The 18,059-nt window shown below is 41.2% G+C and overlaps 1 protein-coding gene across 1 annotated transcript in view; it reads left to right on the top strand.

Annotated features, from left to right (window-relative positions):
- The window catches only part of UNC13C (unc-13 homolog C), an 857,791-nt gene that overhangs the window by 242,754 nt on the left and 596,978 nt on the right, over nt 1-18,059 (top strand). The window contains exon 6 of the mRNA XM_077472480.1: nt 2,900-2,978. Coding sequence (XP_077328606.1) covers nt 2,900-2,978 — 79 coding nt within the window. The remainder of the gene's footprint in view (nt 1-2,899; nt 2,979-18,059) is intronic.

Genomic DNA, 18,059 nt, shown 5'->3' on the forward strand with positions numbered 1-18,059 from the left:
GCGGCGGCGACGACAGCGGCGACAGAAGACCGGGCCACCGCCTGTAAAAGAGCTACAAGAAGGCGCGGTGGCCCGGCAGAAGAACCGAAGGCGGCGACAGAAGAACGGAAGGCAGCGGCGACAGAAGACCGGGCCACCGCCTGTAAAAGAGCTACAAGAAGGCGCGGTGGCCCGGCAGAAGAACCGAAGAGGGGGACAAGACCCCCGAAGTCGGGAGAAGAGGCCGGCGGCGGGGAGGAAGAAAGCCGGACTCCTCCGCTAGTAAAAGAGCTACACACAGATAGCGGAGGAGTCCGGCGAGAAGACCCCCGAAGACGGAAGACCCCCGGAGCTGTGCAATAAAATATTTTTTCCCTGTGTTGTGTTTTTTTTTGTACTTTATTTCACAGGTGAATGGGTAGGGGTACATTGTACCCCATACTCATTCACATAGGGTGGGGGGCCGGTATCCGGGGGCCCCCTTCTTAAAGGGGGCTCCCGGATTCCGATAAGCCCCCCGCCCGCAGACCCCGACAACCAACGGCCAGGGTTGTCGGGAAGAGGCCCTTGTCCTCATCAACATGGGGACAAGGTGCTTTGGGGTGGGGGGGCCGCGCGGCCCCCCCTTCCCCAAGGCACCCCCCCATGTTGAGGGCACGCGGCCTGGTACGGCTCAGGAGGGGGGGGCGCTCGCTCGCCCCCCTTTCCTGGCCGGCCGGGTAGCGTGCTCGGACAAGGGTCTGGTGTGGACTTTGGGGGGACCCCCACGCCGATTTTTTTCGGCGTTGGGGTTCCCCTTTAAGCCCATTCCAGGCGGCGGAGCCCGCGACGTCTCCTTCGCGGGCCCCGCCTACCTGTACACGCGCTCGAAATGGGCGGACTTTCCGAGCGGGAACAGTCCGCTCATTTCGAAAGTACAGCGGACAGGCCCACACACGGGCGGACTGTTCGCTCAAACACAGTTTCAGCGGACAGTTTTTCGGAATTTCCGAAAGACTTTGTCCGTCCAACTGTCCGCTGAAACTGTCCGCTGAAAGCCCACACACGGGCGGACTGTCCGCCCAAACACTGTTCAGCGGACAAGGTTGGGCGAACAGTCCGCCCGTGTGTACGCGGCCTTAAGCAAAGTATCAAGAGAAGAGAGAATACATTGTTATGAATAGAAGTGGACTGTGGACACTTTTCCCAGAAGGACGGCATAAGTTCACAGAAACTCCTTTTAAAACAGTGCAGGAAAGACAAATTCACATTGGTTAATATCAAACTTTGAAGAAAAGTAGATTGTCTGAACCATAATAAAAGTGATTGTAAAGGTTTCTTTTTTTTTCTTCAAACCACAAACTTATTATACGTATCTGCTTTGTGCAGTGGAGCCCCGATCCTCCTTCTCTGGGGTCCCCTGCAGGTGCACCTTGTTCCACCTGCCATTCGAGTACCCCAATAGCAAGCTGCTTGCTATGGAAACACTTGTGCTGGCTTGATCCGGAACCACACTGTGCGTGCCTATTGACACACACAGTGTAGCTTAGCCCCACCCCCGTTCCCTTGTCACTGGATTTGATTGCCAGCAGCAAGAGCCAATGGCTCTCGCGGATCTCACCGCTGCTCTCAGGCACAGCACTGGATCAAAATCGGACTCAGGTAAGTACTTAGGTATTTAGGGTGGGGCAAGGGGGAGCTTCAAAAACAAACAAACAATTTTTACCTTAAAGCTGTAGTAAACCACAAAAAATAAAAAATAAAGAAATTGGGCCCCCGGGCAGTTTAAGTCATAATGTGATTGTGTGCATCGGAAGATTTAATTCAAAACTAAAAAGGTAATATATTGCAGATTACCAATCATTGGGTGTGGTGGCTGCATTCATTTTATTTTTAGACTTTTTTTCCCCTCTGCTTTCACCAGGTGATCTGGCCAGTAACACGTCTCCTGTATTAGGTGCTTACTCTCCAGCTAACACTTTTTAAGCAGTTACAGCAATGGTTTTGTTCCTTTTGTAATAAAGTATTGCATAAATAAAATCTGATCAATGTAAGCACCCCTATCAGTGTTAAAGGGTTTATCTCAACACTCTAACTACTACATCTTTTGGACAGGTTGTTCTGTTGAAAAACAGACTTACTGCCAGGATCACTAGGTAAAGGTAAAAGAAAGAAAGAAAGTCTAAAACAGCCATAACATCTAAGAACTTGTAAGCTGCAATATAATGAATGTTTGCTTTTGGGTTTATTATCACTTCAACTGGCTTGTTTTAATAAATGTACTATGAATATAATATTGAAGACAGAGAATTAGCTACTTCAGAAAAGGTTAGCAATGGCAGCACACGTATTGCGCTTCATTGGTTGGTTAATTTTAGGTTAAAGTGTTACTAAACCCACAACAGTAAAATCAGTATGTATATGCAGTAAAACATGCTGTTGTTCTTGTACCCCCTGTGGAACCTAAGGGGTTAATCCTCTGCATTGTGTAAAAAGGCTGTTTCATCCTCCCCTTCTTCCACTGTCCCCAATCCATTTTCTGATAGAACAGAGCCTTTGGGCGCACTCTGCAAATGCTCAGTTTGATGTGTATTGCTAAAGAGTTTTTTTTTTTCTTGGGAGAGTGCATGTGATCAGCACCGGGCTAATCAGCACTTTCCACACAGAGGGTCAGGGGTCTTGCAGCCTCATAGGACAGTCAGGGTAGAATGAAAACTCCTTCTATAAGCTTTAACCAGACACTGATTGAAGTTGCCTGCTTTATACTGCTGATAAGAAAAGATATTTAGCAGTTTATATTTACTAAAGTAAATTGCATTTCCATGTTCTGTGGGAGACCAGATATAGTATATAATGTTATAGTGCAAGTATTAAAATTAGTCAAAATAAAAAGTGATTTTACTTTTTAACCAAGCTGTCTTCTTTTTTTTTTTCTTGGCAGACCTGGAAGTGGGCTTTATGGGATTGACAGCATGCCAGATTTACGGAGGAAGAAGACTTTGCCTATAGTGAGAGATTTGGTAAGCAGTAATCCTTGCAATTATTGTATTTGACTAATTCAAGGTTCTCCAAACGACGCCCCTCCAGCTGTTGCAGGACTACATTTCCCATGAGGCATTGTGAAACTCTGACATTCACAGACATGACTAGGCATGATAGGAATTGCAGTTCCTGAACAACTGGAGTAGTAGAGGTGCAAAAATGAATAATGATTAAAAGTGATGCTTAGGATAAAGTAATGAAGAATTAATTTATGATGCATAATTTGGAACCTTGTTGGGCTTATTCTATATAGCAGTGATGTGTGATACCTAGTGTTACACCATTAAAGTGGAAATAAACCCATGGATTTAAACAGTTAAAAAAAGAGGCATGCCGGGAATGCTAACTGCACATTGGCTGTGCTCTCAGCCAAACTATCAAACCATCCAATGGCTGGTGTCATAACGAATCACATGTGCAGCACCATAGCAGTTGAAGATTAAACAGAGGCAAAGATGGCAGCTTCCTTGGCTGAAAACGATAGGGGAGTTTACTTCCACTTTAAACACTAATTTCAGATAAGCTGTCATAGTAGTGCATGACAGTGTTCTCAGCATTATTTTATTACATAAGCCAATTAAAGGTGATAAAAGATGTGGACTCATAAGCCTGTGTGACAGCATTATGAGTATAGTGGTGTACTATTAAACACTCATTTATAATCAGCTGCCGTTGTGTGTTCCAATGTTCTCTGTGAAATTTTAATATTTAGACCACTAGATAAAATATGTTGACATGATAAACCTGCGTGATAGCATTATGAGTATATTTATAGAGTATAACTTTAGTGGAAATCTAAGGGCTCCTGCTCATAGCCCTATTGTGGCACCTGGAGGCCAGAGGTCTTGCATACAGCCACATGCGCACATTAATTATAGGATATGACTGTACAATTTTGTACAAAGGTACACACAGCTTTTAGCAGAAACACGGTCCAGGGGCATATGTCTGTGGGCATATGCATGTTTATGCTCAGAGCTGTATACACCTGCATACTGCCACATACAGCCGTATCCTGTAATTAATTTGTACTGGCCGAGACAAAGAGGCAGATGGATGACATCAGGATCTCCGACTCTCCCCAACATTCAAGGAATACAAAGCTGCCTATGAATGGCTGAGCGGCGCTTAGCACATTTTAACCTCCCTAGCGGTAATCCCGAGTCTGGCTCGGGTTAGGAATTTACTAGCAGGAGCGGTAACCCCGAGCCAGACTCGGGATCGCATCGCTGGATGCAGGGGAGGACACAGGGAGAGTTACTTACCTTATCCCCTGGATCCACCGATGTCCCCTGCACTGTGTGATCGAGCTGTCCTCCGCTCGATTCACAGTGACAAATGCCACCGAGCTCCATTCCCTGCGACGTTACAGCGCACGGGAGCGGAGAACGGCGGCAAATTCAAAAAAGTAAAAACACACACACAGCACTGTAATCTTACAGATTACAGTACTGTATTAAAAAATACACACCCCCTTTGTCCCTAGTGGTCTGTGCAGTGCCCTGCATGCACTTTTATATTATAAATACTGTTTTTTCTGCCTGGAATTTGGAGATTGTCCATAGCAACAAAAAGTGTCCCTTTTTCAGTGTTTTAGGATTTGATTACATTATTGAATAATTTTTATTATTCTTTATTATATTATAAACTTTATCATACCCGGGATGTCTGCTAGACTCTGGTTTGAAGAGATTTAAGAGCGTCATTCCTAAGAATTACAGGACTACAAAATAAAACGCCAGATTTCCATGCAAAATAATTGTACCGCTTTCAGCACCTAATTCCAGACTGAATCATACCGCCAGGGAGGTTAAAGGACATGTAGAGCTTTGGCTCTACTTCAACTGGGGAGAACAGTAGCGCACTTCATTCTGCACTCCTGTGATCCATATTAAGATATTGCCTGTTGTTGGCCAACATCGCTCAACCGATTCAGATTCTGAATAGATCCCGACTTTAATGTCGGGATCCACCCAGATGCCTGGACCAGTAGCTGTCTCAACCTCTCTGCTGAGAGCCTGAACCAGCAGCTTATTCCCCCTTTAAAGCCTGTGCTCCAGTGAATGCTAGAGGGGAAGAGCTGAGAGCTGGTGTCTGACAGTCACTCCCTGCTCATTGACCGAGAACTGAGTGATCAATGACAGCTGAGTGTAGAGGCGGCAGGCAACAGATGCAGGATTAATGCTGCATTTATCTAGGTTAGTATAAATGTTTATTTTTTTTTAAACCCCGAATGTAACGGAACTGTCCAGCACCCAGTTTGGGTGCTTCCGTCAAGATATAGCTTCCTCCAATCTGGACCCAAGAACCAGGTGCTGAATATTGCACCCAAGAACCTAGGTGACACTAGCTTAAGTGCTCTGAAAATGGAACTCACTTTATTGAAATCGCATACAGAATTTATATAGCACACCAGGTCCAGATAGGGCCTGATCACATTACCCTGACATTACAAACTGTAAACAGGAATATACTTAACATAGCTAAGGAACAGGCAACATAAACATGATCTAAGTAAGCTAATCAACGTAAACATAAAACATCCCACAATGGTTCAATAACAAGGTACAGTGTTCACAATTTTAATCTAATCTCCAAGAGATCATCAGACAGACAGAAACAATAGGTGAATCAATCAACAATGGGAATGCACACCTAAGAAGCACACAACAGGACAAAGACACTTAAAGCGGTATTGTACCCAAATATTTCAGTCAATCTGAGCCCATTCATTTACTTTCATTGATGCTCAAATGCCCCTTTAAAAAATTAATCTTGCCGTAATTACCTTTTTATTTCAATTATTAGGTGTACTTCCGGTCTCTCCTCCCGTGGGAGTAGGCTTGTTTTTCACCTTTCCCCTGCTCCGCGAAGTACCCTGGGAGCTTCTTCTGAGTCTTCCCAAGATTCTGTGCGGATCATTGTCCGGCCGAAATCTCGTGAGAGCTCGTTTGTATATGTTTGGTTGCCATCACAACGTGGCGGGAACTTCCGACGACGCCGGCCGTTGTGATGGCAACCCGGAATTTTACAGCGCTGCTCCCTGTTATACAATGAGCATGCGCAGGATCGAGCAGGGAATCCTGGGAGCACAGCATTCACTCCTGGAAATAAATGATTGTGGGCTTCAAATGCCCACAAGCAAAATGAAAACAGCCAGGATACATTTATATAACATCATATTGCTGATGAAATCGGAAAGCAGGGGAAAGATTTAACACAGCAAGTGAGTACTCTCTGTGCATTACTAAAGTAGTTCAATGACCCAGGAAAAAAAAATGGATCGGTCAATGGAATCCCGCTTTAACACATAACACGTCAAAAAGATTATATCAGGAGACCTCAAGAATCAGGTTGCTTTGAGCTGATGATATTAACATCTGCTCTGAGTATCACAATCTAAAGCAGTCATTGTTGGTTTTGGGCATAGAGGCCCCAAATATATCTGCAGGGTGGATACAAATCAATGTTTTTTTTGTTTTTTTATTTAGAAATCAGATTTTTTTTTAATTTTGATCAGTTTGTTTGATTTTTGGGATACATTAATAATTTAGCTTATTCAGCATGCAATGGAGCTTAGTTATGTAGCATGAGGCTGTTATTCTGCAATATTTACATGTTTGGCAAACTCAATGAATCTAAGCTCTGCAAGCTGAGAGAACACGCATTGCATTGATGCATTCACACAATTTCACAGTAACCATGAGATGAAACAAAGTTCAGGAATATTCCTTTATCCCATTGTTTTGCAAATCTATGTACACTACAAACTGTACGATTAAATCGGTTCTAAAAATTGCTGTTTTACTAACCTGACAGCTTATTATTCTAAATCAGAAACCTTCATTTTGCTTGCAAATATTAAAGATTTTAACTACCAGCAAAAATAAGTCCCTACATTTAAAGAGCACCTGTCCTTTCAGATCCATCATGTCAGCGTCTGTTAGCGGGCATCCACTCACCTGCTGTCGTCACATCCCTCACCTTGTTGTGTCACTGCCGCATCACCAGCCGTCCCATTAAAGTGAATAGGGCTGTCTGTGAGTCAACAGTGGGTCAAAGGAGGAACTGCTGCAGGACAGAAATGACAGTTGTTCCTTAAAAATGATGATTTAAATCAAGTTGATTTTAATCAAGCCTTTTTACTAGTGATTTATATTGTGATTTAAATCAACTTGATTTAAATCAAATCCACCCTCTATCTGGGTCCTCCAGTTCTCAGTTTCTGTGTGTTTTGGGGAAACATGGGCTTGAATCAGAAACAAGACCACTCCAAGGGTCCCCCAGGTACATACCTTCCAGAAAGTAGGGTTCCCTTAACCTCCCTGGCAGTATGATTATTTCAGATTTTTGATGCTGAAAGTGGTACAATTATTTTGCATGGAAATTTGACATTTTATATTGCAGGCCTATAATTCTTAGGAATTATTCACTTAAATCTGTCCAAACCAGAGTCTAGTAGACATCCCAGGTATGATGAAGTTTGAAAAATGAATCATAAATTATAATTATAACAAATAACAATAATAACAATTATTCAATAATGTAATTAAATCAAAAACACTGAAATTTGCTCAGTTGCAGAATTGTCGCTGTCATTAGATTTAGTGTTTGATGATGAATTTCCCCACAAATCATTGTCGCTGAATTCTGCAAGTGATTCTAATTTATTATTGCTGTTTTCTAGCAATAAAGGGATACTTTTTGGTTATGTAGCACTTACCCCCGAAGGAATGGCTGAATTTTTCTTGGCTTACCAATTACCTCCTCCAGCTCGTACTCGTTGTCCTTGTCTAGGGGTTCCCAGGGTTGATGACCCAGTAATTGTAGAGACCGACACTTGAATTCCTTGTCAGGATTTTATTTTGCATATAACAGTTGCACAAACTCAGTCTCTAAGTTGGGAATAGAGGGTATCAGGATAAAGTTTACCTCAGGTGCTTGGAACTGCTGACTTCAATAAAAGTCTCTCTCTGTACATAATCCAGGGAATAGTCACTTGCAACTGGACTCTTTAACTGTTAGATAAATCCTTGAGTTTGGATTTAGCAGCCAACAGGTAATTCTAGCTTTGCAAAGTCTCTCACACAGACTTGGTTGAATAACTTAGTTGTAACCGGAAGGATAGAAGTAGGAACTTTTTTTACTGTACCAGAATCTTTCAGCCGGTCCGGCGATACCATAAGAAATGCAGATTCACTCAATGTCCATGGCAGCTCAGCTTCCAGGCTCTTACCGAGCAGCCAGCCTTGTGTGTGGCTTTTTTACTGAAGAGTCCTCCCCGGTTGTATGTAGAGTTGCTGGGCCTCTCCAAACCCTAGACAGCACCGGAACACCTTAGAATCCTATTTCCAGTTACTGTGCCTCGGACTAGCCAGTTCTGAAGCTCAGAAATGGATGGATCCACACCCCAGGCCATGAGTGCCCCTGGGGGCTGGTCAGGAGGACCAGGACCACGGAGTCAGTAACAACTTCTGGACCGGAACCCAGAACCACCTGACTTCAGCACCTTAAGTACCCTCTCCCGGGAATATACAGCGAGACAAACGCCCACTGATTGGCTCAGAGAGAGAGATTGGTACTCAATGCGTGCAACCAGACTGCATTCTAAGACCTCTCACAAGTGCGAACCCTACCTATGATCAGGCAGAACCTTAATACAGCCCAGCCAAACTGATGCCAAAGCATAATTTAAAACAATTAGCCCCAAAATGTAACTATAATTTTTGGGCAAAAACTGAATTTACAGACATAGCACATACTCATTAGGAGTACCGGCGATACAGTTGCTATGAACAATCTCCAAATTCCAGGAAGAAAAAAAACGTATTTATATTATAAAAGTGAATGCACTGGACAGACCATTATGGCCAAAGGGGATGTGTCATTTTATTTTTTATACAGTACTGTAATCTGTAAGATTACAGTGTACTATATATGTACTGTGTTTTTACTTTTTTGAATTTGGCGCCATTCTCGTCCCCATGCGTTGCAACGCTTGCAGGGAACGGAGCCCGACGGAACTCGGCACTGTGTGAATCGAGCGAGGAGACAGCTCGCACACACAGCGGGGAGACATCACAGGATTCCGGGGCTTAAGGTAAGTAACTTTCCCTGTATCCTGCGATGCGATCCCGAGTCTGGCTCGGGGTTACCGCTAATGGTACTGAAATTCCACCCCGAGCCAGACTGTCCTGTCCTGGTTGGGTCTGTCACACCAAACTTCTCTTTTTAATTTTGAACAGTAGAAGAAATAGTATTGTGGCAAAATACCTTCCAGTCTAGTACATCAGGAACTGAGATAAGACTAATAAAATGTGTCAGGAAAGCTTGCTTTGATTTTAATATGGTAATTCAGCTTGTTTTATTTTGATATGTAAATGTGCTAGTTTTTTTATTTATAGTGGGGAGATCACTTGGCTACAAAAACACCTATAACTCTCAATATATCCCTAATCTTAGATAGGGTTAAATAGCTAGAAGCAAAAACTATTTTTTAAATGAAATAATTAAATTATCATTATGGATAAAACCTTTTTATTTTGTATGAAATTAGACCCATAAAAACTGTAAGTAACGGCAACTGCTGTGTTAGGAGGATAATGTAAGCCACCAAGAGACTTGAGTGCAGAAGTGCCTGCAGCTGATACAGACCTTTGCTGCATTATGTCATTGTCGGTCAGGTTGATGAAATCTTCACCGGCTACAGAAAATCAGTGAAATAGTAATGGACAAGGTGATTATTATTTTTTTTTTTTTCACTTGAAATTCCTGATCAAGTGAACAAGATTCTTTTTCCCACCTCTGTTCTGCAATTTCTTAAACTGAGTATTAAAATCTTATAAAGATATTATCTATCTCTGCAGAAACAGAGGTATGCTATGCAAACTATCTGGGTATAAATCATGTTGGAGCAATGGGCAGAGAAGGGCTTACCATGCTTTATTTCCTATGTCCCCTTTCTCTTACTTTCTGGAAAACAGGCAGTGGGAACAGCGATTGCATTGCTCCGTGGAGAGCAGTTATCTCTGTGTGAAATTCAGCCTTTCTCATTGTCATATAAATAACTACTAAAGGTCATTTAAGGCTATGAGAGATATATAGATATAAAAATGGAAGACAGTATAAAATGTTGGTGTTTGTTAAAAAAAAAAAAACAGAATCGTTCTATCTTACATCATTTACTTTATAGTCTTTTTTTTGGTTGTTTCACAAACATTGAGGCTGATTTACTAAAGCAGTATTGCTTACAGGAAGGGAGAGCAAGGGAAAAAACACATTAACGTTGAACTAAATCTATAGATTTAAAGAAGAACTAAAGTGTCAAAATAGAAAATTGCTTGCAGCCAGGCTCTTTATTGCAGAACAGGTTTTCAGTGTCTCTACAGCAATAAAATAAACCCACGTGCCTACTCGCTGTGTTTTTTTGAATGTACACTGAGCTGTGCATGCGCAGCTCAGTTCACTTTCCAGTGCAGACACTGTGTATTGGGATTACTAAACTCCTGTGCATAGGCAGAAGTGATGTCACCCTGCACCAGCCAATCAAGATGGCCACGGATCATGAAATCAGGCCGAGACAGAAGTACAGTTAAATCACACTTGTTTAATAACAAAAGTAAAAAGAACAAACATAGTCAAAACATAGCCAAAGTTCAGTAACCGGGATGGATAGTCGGCCAAGCCAGAAGTCAGAAATCAATGTAGTGGAACAGCAAGCAGGATCTGGAGCCAGAAGGGATGTCAGCAAAGCAAGTCTTGAACAGGATCGCAGGAGATTTTCTGTGATGTTGACCATGTTTGTTCTTTTTACTTTTATTATTAAACAAGTGTGATGTAACTGTACTTCTGTCTTGGCCTGATTTCATGGTTTCTAACAGTAGGTGAAGGCTGAGATCCACTGGGCTGAAAAGCTTAAGTATGCAGGAATGACGGGCAGGATATCATCAACAGCTGAGTACCTGTGGAGAGATAGGAGCTGGCAATTAGCCGACAGCTGAGTGGCCAGCTCTGAGAAGGAAGGGATGACCCCAGCCCTGACACCTTTCCTACTCTCTCCAAAATTAGAAAACAATTTTTGGCTTGACATGCACTTCAATATACTTAATACCATCATGTACTTGTTTTTTTAATTCCTGATATTTTTGCATATGAGCTGCCTATCAGTACTAGGACAAACTTGCCACTTACTACTGAATGTAGTACCACCACAATAGCATCCCTTTGTTTAGCTGTAAAATGAAAAGTCCTGGTTTGACTTGAACCCCCCTCATACATTCAAAGTAAACAAAATACTTCAAAATTCAATGTAAACACAAGTCTTTAAATATAGTTAGTTTTTACGTTCTGCAAATCAATGTTCAGACTGCATCAGCACAAACATTATATTGTGATATTGAGATGCGTAGCACATTTCATGTTAGACTGATTAGCCAAGTGCTAGTTATAACACTTAACACTCACATTGCTATTCTAGTTTGAGCTGGTATTACAATAAGTAGTTATTCGAGCTTAGTGATGACTTCCAACTGACTGTTCAAATAGTCTCTCTCTCTCTATATATATGAACTGACCTTTTAGACACAACCCAACCCTATATATATATATATATATATATATATATATATATATATATATATATAGGGACTTTGTATGAAGCACACAGCAGCACAAGAGGAAGTCAAGTGACTGGGAAATACTGTTTATTCTTGTTATATAATCTAACATACAACTTAATGGGTATATAACCTCCAAAGCATTTGATCATTTACAACATAAGTTACATAGTAGTCCGCAATCATTGAGACAGTTGTAGAACAGACAATGGATAGGTATTATAAACACAGGTAAGTTAAAAACAATACTAAATATATCAAAAGTTTGGGAGAAGAGGGGAGAAAAAATAAAAATAAATAAACATAATTCATATAATGAATGATTATAAGCATGAATAAAATCGTAGAGAATATGAATTGGTCCATGGTAGAATGATAGTAAAGTGTAAGGCTTGGTGCATTTTGCGGCCTTGTACCCGCTCATCAGAAGCATAAACCATGGAAAATATATAAAAACAGAAAATATTAGTTCTAAATAGTATCAAAGGATAATTGATTTTAGTTGAGGTAGGGGTAAGAAAACATAAACATAAATAAATAGGAAAAATGGTATATGAAGGTTTGTTACCGGGCTGCATACTAAACTTACATCTGCATCTGCGCAGTAGCAGTGTGGCATCGAAAGTCTCCAAAAAATCACAGGGTCTCATCTCCAGGCACCACAGTTGCCAAAGGGGGCGATAACAGCCAGCACAGACAATTCGTAGGCCGTGTGTGTGAGTGGACAACCCTTGTGAAGGGTGTATACCCATTAAGTTGTATGTTAGATTATACAATATGAATAAACAGTATTTCCCAGTCACTTGACATCCTTTTGTGCTGCTGTGTGCTTCATTTATGTATGTGTGTATGTATGTATGTGTGTATATATATATATATATATATATATATATATATATATATATATATATATACACACACACACACACTGAGCAAAATTATAAATGCAACACTTTTGTGTTTGCCCCATTTATCATGAGCTGAACTTAAAGATCTACGACTTATTCTATGCTCACAAATCTGTCTAAACCTGTGTTAGTGAGCACTTCTCCTTTGCCAAGATAATCCATCCACCTCACAGGTGGGGCATATCAAGATGCTGATTAGACGGCATGATTATTGTGCAGGTTTCCCCTTAGGCCACAATAAAGAAACACTCTAAAATGTGCAGTTTTACTGTATTAGGGGGTTCGGGGAGATCTGAAAACCAGTCAGTATCTGGTGTGACCACCATTTGCCTCACGCAGTGTAGCACATCTCCTTCGCATAGAGTTGATTAGGTTGTTGATTGTGGCCTGTGGAATGTTGGTAGATTCCTCTTCAATAGCTGTGTGAAGTTGCTGGATATTGGCGAGAACTGGAACACGCTGTCATATATGCCGATCCAGAGCATCCCAAACATGCTCAATGGGTGACATGTCTGGTGAGTATGCTGGCCATTCACGAACTTGGATGTTTTCAGCTTCCAGGAATTGTGTACAGATCCTTGCAACATGGGGCCGTGCATTATCATGCTGTGACATGACGTGATGGTCATGGATGAATGGCACAACAATGGGCCTCAAGATCTCGTCAATGTATCTCTGTGCATTCAAAATGCCATCAATAAAATGCACCTGTGTTCATTGTCTATAGCATACGCCTGCCCATACCATAACCCCACTGACACCATGGGCCACTCGATCCACAATGTTGATATCAGCAAACTGCTCATCCATACAGCACCATACACACGGTCTGCCATCTGCCCTGTACAGTGGAAACCGGGATTTATCCATGAAGAGAACACCTCTACAAAGTGCCAGACATCAATGAATGTGAGAATTTGCCCACTCAAGTCGGTTATGATGACAAACTGCAGTCAGGTCAAGACCCAGATGAGGATGAAGAGTATGTAAATGAGCTTCCCTGAGATGGTTTCTGACAGTTTGTGCAGAAATTCTTTGGTTATGCAAACCAATATTTGCAGCAGCTGTCTGGGTGGCTGGTCTCAGACGATCTTGGAGGTGAAGATGCTGGTGGAGGTGGTGGTTACACATGGTCTGCGGTTGTGAGGCCGATTGGATGTACTGCCAAATTCTCTGAAATACCTTTGGAGACAGCTTATGGTAGAGACATGAATATTAAGTTCAAGGGCAACAGCTCTGGTGGACATTCCTGCAGTCAGCATGCCAATTGCCCGCTGCCTCGAAACTTGCAAAATCTGTAGCATAGTGATAAAACTGCACATTTTAGAGTGGCCTTTTATTGTGGCCAGCCTAAGGCACACCTGTGCTATAATCATGCGGTCTAATCAGCATCTTGATATGCCACACCTGTAAGGCTGATGGATTATCTTGGCAAAGGAGAAGTGCTCACTAACACAGATTTACATGTGTGAACAATATTTGAGAGAAATAGGCCTTTTGTGTAGATAAAAGTCATAGATCTTTAAGTTTAGCTCATGATAAATAGGGGCAAACACAAAAGTGTTGCATTTATAATTTTGCTCAGTGTATATGTATTTGTCTAAAAAGTCAGTTCAGTAAACCGCAAAAAAATGCAGCATTTTCTATAAATGTGCAATTCAAAAATGATGCTTTTAACTAAATAGTGTACATTGTACAAATGTGCTGAATGTGCTGCATGTGTGTGGTATCATTATACTGAATGTATTTTTTATACAAAATTCCATTCACAAAGATTATTGCAAAGGTCATTGCTTCTTAATATATAGCTAGCTTATATCTGAAAATGATAATGAGGTTTTATGAGGTGTCTTTTAAGAAGAGTAAAAATGATCATTTCTAGAGGGTCTTCTAGAGATACAATATCAACTTATGAGATTTAGTAATTAAAAGCTTCCTATGACATTTTGAACACTTATATTAAAAATGTCAGTTTTTTTTTATAGCATCCTGTCCAAAATTACTAATACCATTTTCCTCATTTGTAATAGTGGACAGAGAGGTTGCAAACTGTTGCTGATGTCTTCTTTCATGGACAGGACAGTAATGGACCCATCAGATTTAGAGCCGTTCCTTTAGAGACACTCATGAATGGTTATCAACCAAGCTGAAGGCGTGGATGTGGGCAGTGTCAGTAGCAGTATAGTAATGCAAGCATGAACTGAGCTCTCTCTGCTCAGCTGCTATATTCTTCTACTCTATGGGGTTGTTTTATTAAAGGAAAATAGGTTGTTCACCTTGCAAAGGAATTTTCTCTTAGCTTAGTGAAGAAAGTGAAGCCCTGCTGACTTCTATTATCCAATAATATGCAAGCAAAAAACGTTTTTCCCTTCATTTTCCTTGCATGGAATTGGGTTGTTCTTTGCAAAGTGAAATTTTGTTACATTCACTAAGTTAAGGGAATTTTTCAAAGGAAAAAGCCTATTTGCCTTTAGTATATAAACCCCTATGCCTTAACAAGACAAACAACTGATCTGAAAGCTGTCGAGAAGGAAGCCGTTCACATCTGCTATGCTGATCTAGCATTGGCAGGAGAAGAACGCCCTGCAGAGAGCTGGATTTGACACTCTATAAAGTGTTAGATTTCTCTGACAATTTGAACATTTATAGCTTAGGGGGCGAAAATATTTTTAAAGCTGCTTCTCTGGTGACAGGGTCTTTTAAAAAATGTTTGTTGTCCTGTGCAAAGTAGTACAGCACTTATTGGCCTTAACTCACTCAATCTATAGTTTGCTGTACAGGGCATTCTGGGAAGTGAATATGAAGGACGATTCAAATATTTATACAATCTGTAGGTACTGTAATAATGTGTTATTCCCAGACGCCTACACAAGCTATACCAAAGCTGTACCAGTGATTTGAACTGGCCTGATTTCCCGATGCTGGCTTGTTCGGTCTGTATGAATGTGGTCTTTAGCATGGTTGGTGATTAATCAACTGGAACATGGCAAATTATCAGCTGTAAGCTTAGATTATTTTTATTTTAAATAAACAGTCTAATGCAACGTACACATGATCGGACTATCCGGCGGACATAGTCCGGTGGATTGTCCGCCAGACTTTACAGCTGAGGTCCGCTGGACTTTCAAGCGAACGGACTTGGCCACACATGATCACTCCAAAAGTCCGGCAGATTCTAACATGATGATGTAGAATAAGGAGGTTCATAGCCAGTAGCCAATAGCTGCCCTAGCTCCCGTTTTAGTCTGCCGGACTAGCACACAGACGAACGGATTGTCCATTAAAAGCCGAGTCCGGCGGACAATTTTGAAGCAAGTCTTATTTCCCATATTTGGGAAGAAAAAGTCAGCTGGAGCCCCCACACGATCGAATGGTCCGCCGGATAGTCCGATCATGTGTACGTGGCATAAGACTTTACTTTGCCACCTTTTTGTAGCCATATGATATCTAACAGTACATTCACCTAGGAGGACTAAATAATACCTAGCAACCAACTTATTTTTTCATGGTTGTAAGAGTATTTGTTTCAAGTTGGGATTGTTGGTAGTAATTGAATATATGTACTATGTAAGAAAGACCAAAGTCCCTTTGTAAATTTCAAAATTGCTACAATTTTCCAGAGAATAAATTTGTGTGTGCAAATTTGTCTACCGGGAGTGGTGCATTAAGATATGTTTAGAACTGAAAAAAAAATGAAAACCAGGTAGGAATATTAGGAAAGATAGACCATTCTCCCTTAATAATTGTTACGATATGTAGGAGAAGTTCAAGTGAGGTTTTAATCTTTAAGGTTACAAACAAGGAGGGTGTTGATCTCCTGTTATGGAGTCTCTAGTGAAATACAGGTGTGTGTGTGTGTGTGTGTGTGGGGGGGAGGGGGGTAGTATTGTTGCAAATAGAATTATTTTTATAAGGTGAGGAATATCAGAGAGCATTGGCGATGATGTATAGTATTTTTAAAAGAAATGATTCCAATAAATGAATTCTACCCATCAGATCCAAAGGTAGCTGCGCCCATTAAAGGGCTTTGTGTTGAAGGATTGTTAGGCGAGGATATGGATTTGTTGTAATATAATTTTTAGGAGGAAGTTGTATTATCTCCCAATATCTAAATTGGTCAATAAGTTACAAAGAGCAGTGTATGAACTGAGAGGAATTTTTTGTCAAAAGGGTATAGGGTAAAATGTTTGCATCTTTAATAATAAGAGAGATAGGGCGATAGGATTCACATTATATAGAATCCTTATTAGGCTTAAGTATAAGGACTGTGAGGACCTTGCACATAGAGACATGCTCACAATTTGCTCTGTCTAGGTTTGTTCATTACCTAAATGGTCTATGATCCTTGGGCTATATTAGATTATAAAATCAAAATATAAAATCTGCGCTTAGTAAAAAATATTACAATGAAGAAAATTATTTAAAAAAACAGCAGCTGAACACAATAACCCAGATACTAGGCCTAAGTAACAAAAATGTGAATAACAGTGCAGCGCTTGCTATTGAATAAATTTACATATAACTAAATACAGTAAAATCAATTTTCATGAAAAACCTTAGTGTTAGTGATTCCGAAAACTGAACATCAGTGAACATCAGTGATGAGAGATATTATGCAAAAAGTTATTTAGTCGTTAAACCAAAAACATTTTTTTCAAAAAATTATTAATGCAAAAAAGTGTATTTACCAAAAATTGTTGCTAGAAAAGCAAACAAAAGACAAAACAAAACATTCAAAGAAAGTCCCCTGCCTTGAATGTGTGAAAGTGACTTTTCAAGGTCCCATACACGTGAAGATAATTATTTATCGGTGAACAAAAAATAAAATTAATTGATCATATGAGATATAGGTGAACAAAAAATAAAGTTGATCCCGTGTATCTCAGGTGAAGGTGCTTGACCCCGTAAACTTTTTCACAGCAGCAACTCAAGTAAGTAATGCAGGCTTACCAGAACATCTAGTAATGTGCGCAGATACGAATTCCCAAACGATTCGAATCGGTCGAGACGGTTCCTCGGACGCTCCACAGTCACCCGGACGACTCGAATCCACTTTCCGGGCGGGAAGGTAAAACACAGCCCACACCTTCGGGTGTTCCGTGATCGAAGTCCGTTCCGGTCTGTTCGGAAGTCTCAAGGTGTCGTATCATCGAATGGCTGGTGACGACTAGAATGTTGTGGAGGCCTCCTTTTCTCCTCCTGCCTAATAATGCTGAAGGTGTAGAAAGTCTGAGGACACGTGTTCTGGAGTAGCTGGCTGGTGAAGTCCACTTTTATTTGGATGAAGCTGAGGGTCACAGTCCTAAGAACATGATACTGAAGCAGCTTGACACCAGAGCAGGAGATGGTAGCAGAGCTGGTATGCAAGCAGCGACCAGCGGCAGCCGGGTAACATGGGACCAAGTCAGCATGGGACCAAGTCTCTGCCCGCTGACTTGGTCCCATGTTACCTGGCTGCCGCTGGTCGCTGCTTGCATACCAGCTCTGCTACCATCTCCTGCTCTGGTGTCAAGCTGCTTCAGTCGTCGTGTGTGGG

Source organism: Lithobates pipiens, unplaced genomic scaffold (assembly GCF_037356315.1).
Source record: "Lithobates pipiens isolate NorthernLeopardFrog02 unplaced genomic scaffold, aLitPip1_a1.2 Scaffold_8, whole genome shotgun sequence".
NCBI lineage: Eukaryota > Metazoa > Chordata > Amphibia > Anura > Ranidae > Lithobates > Lithobates pipiens.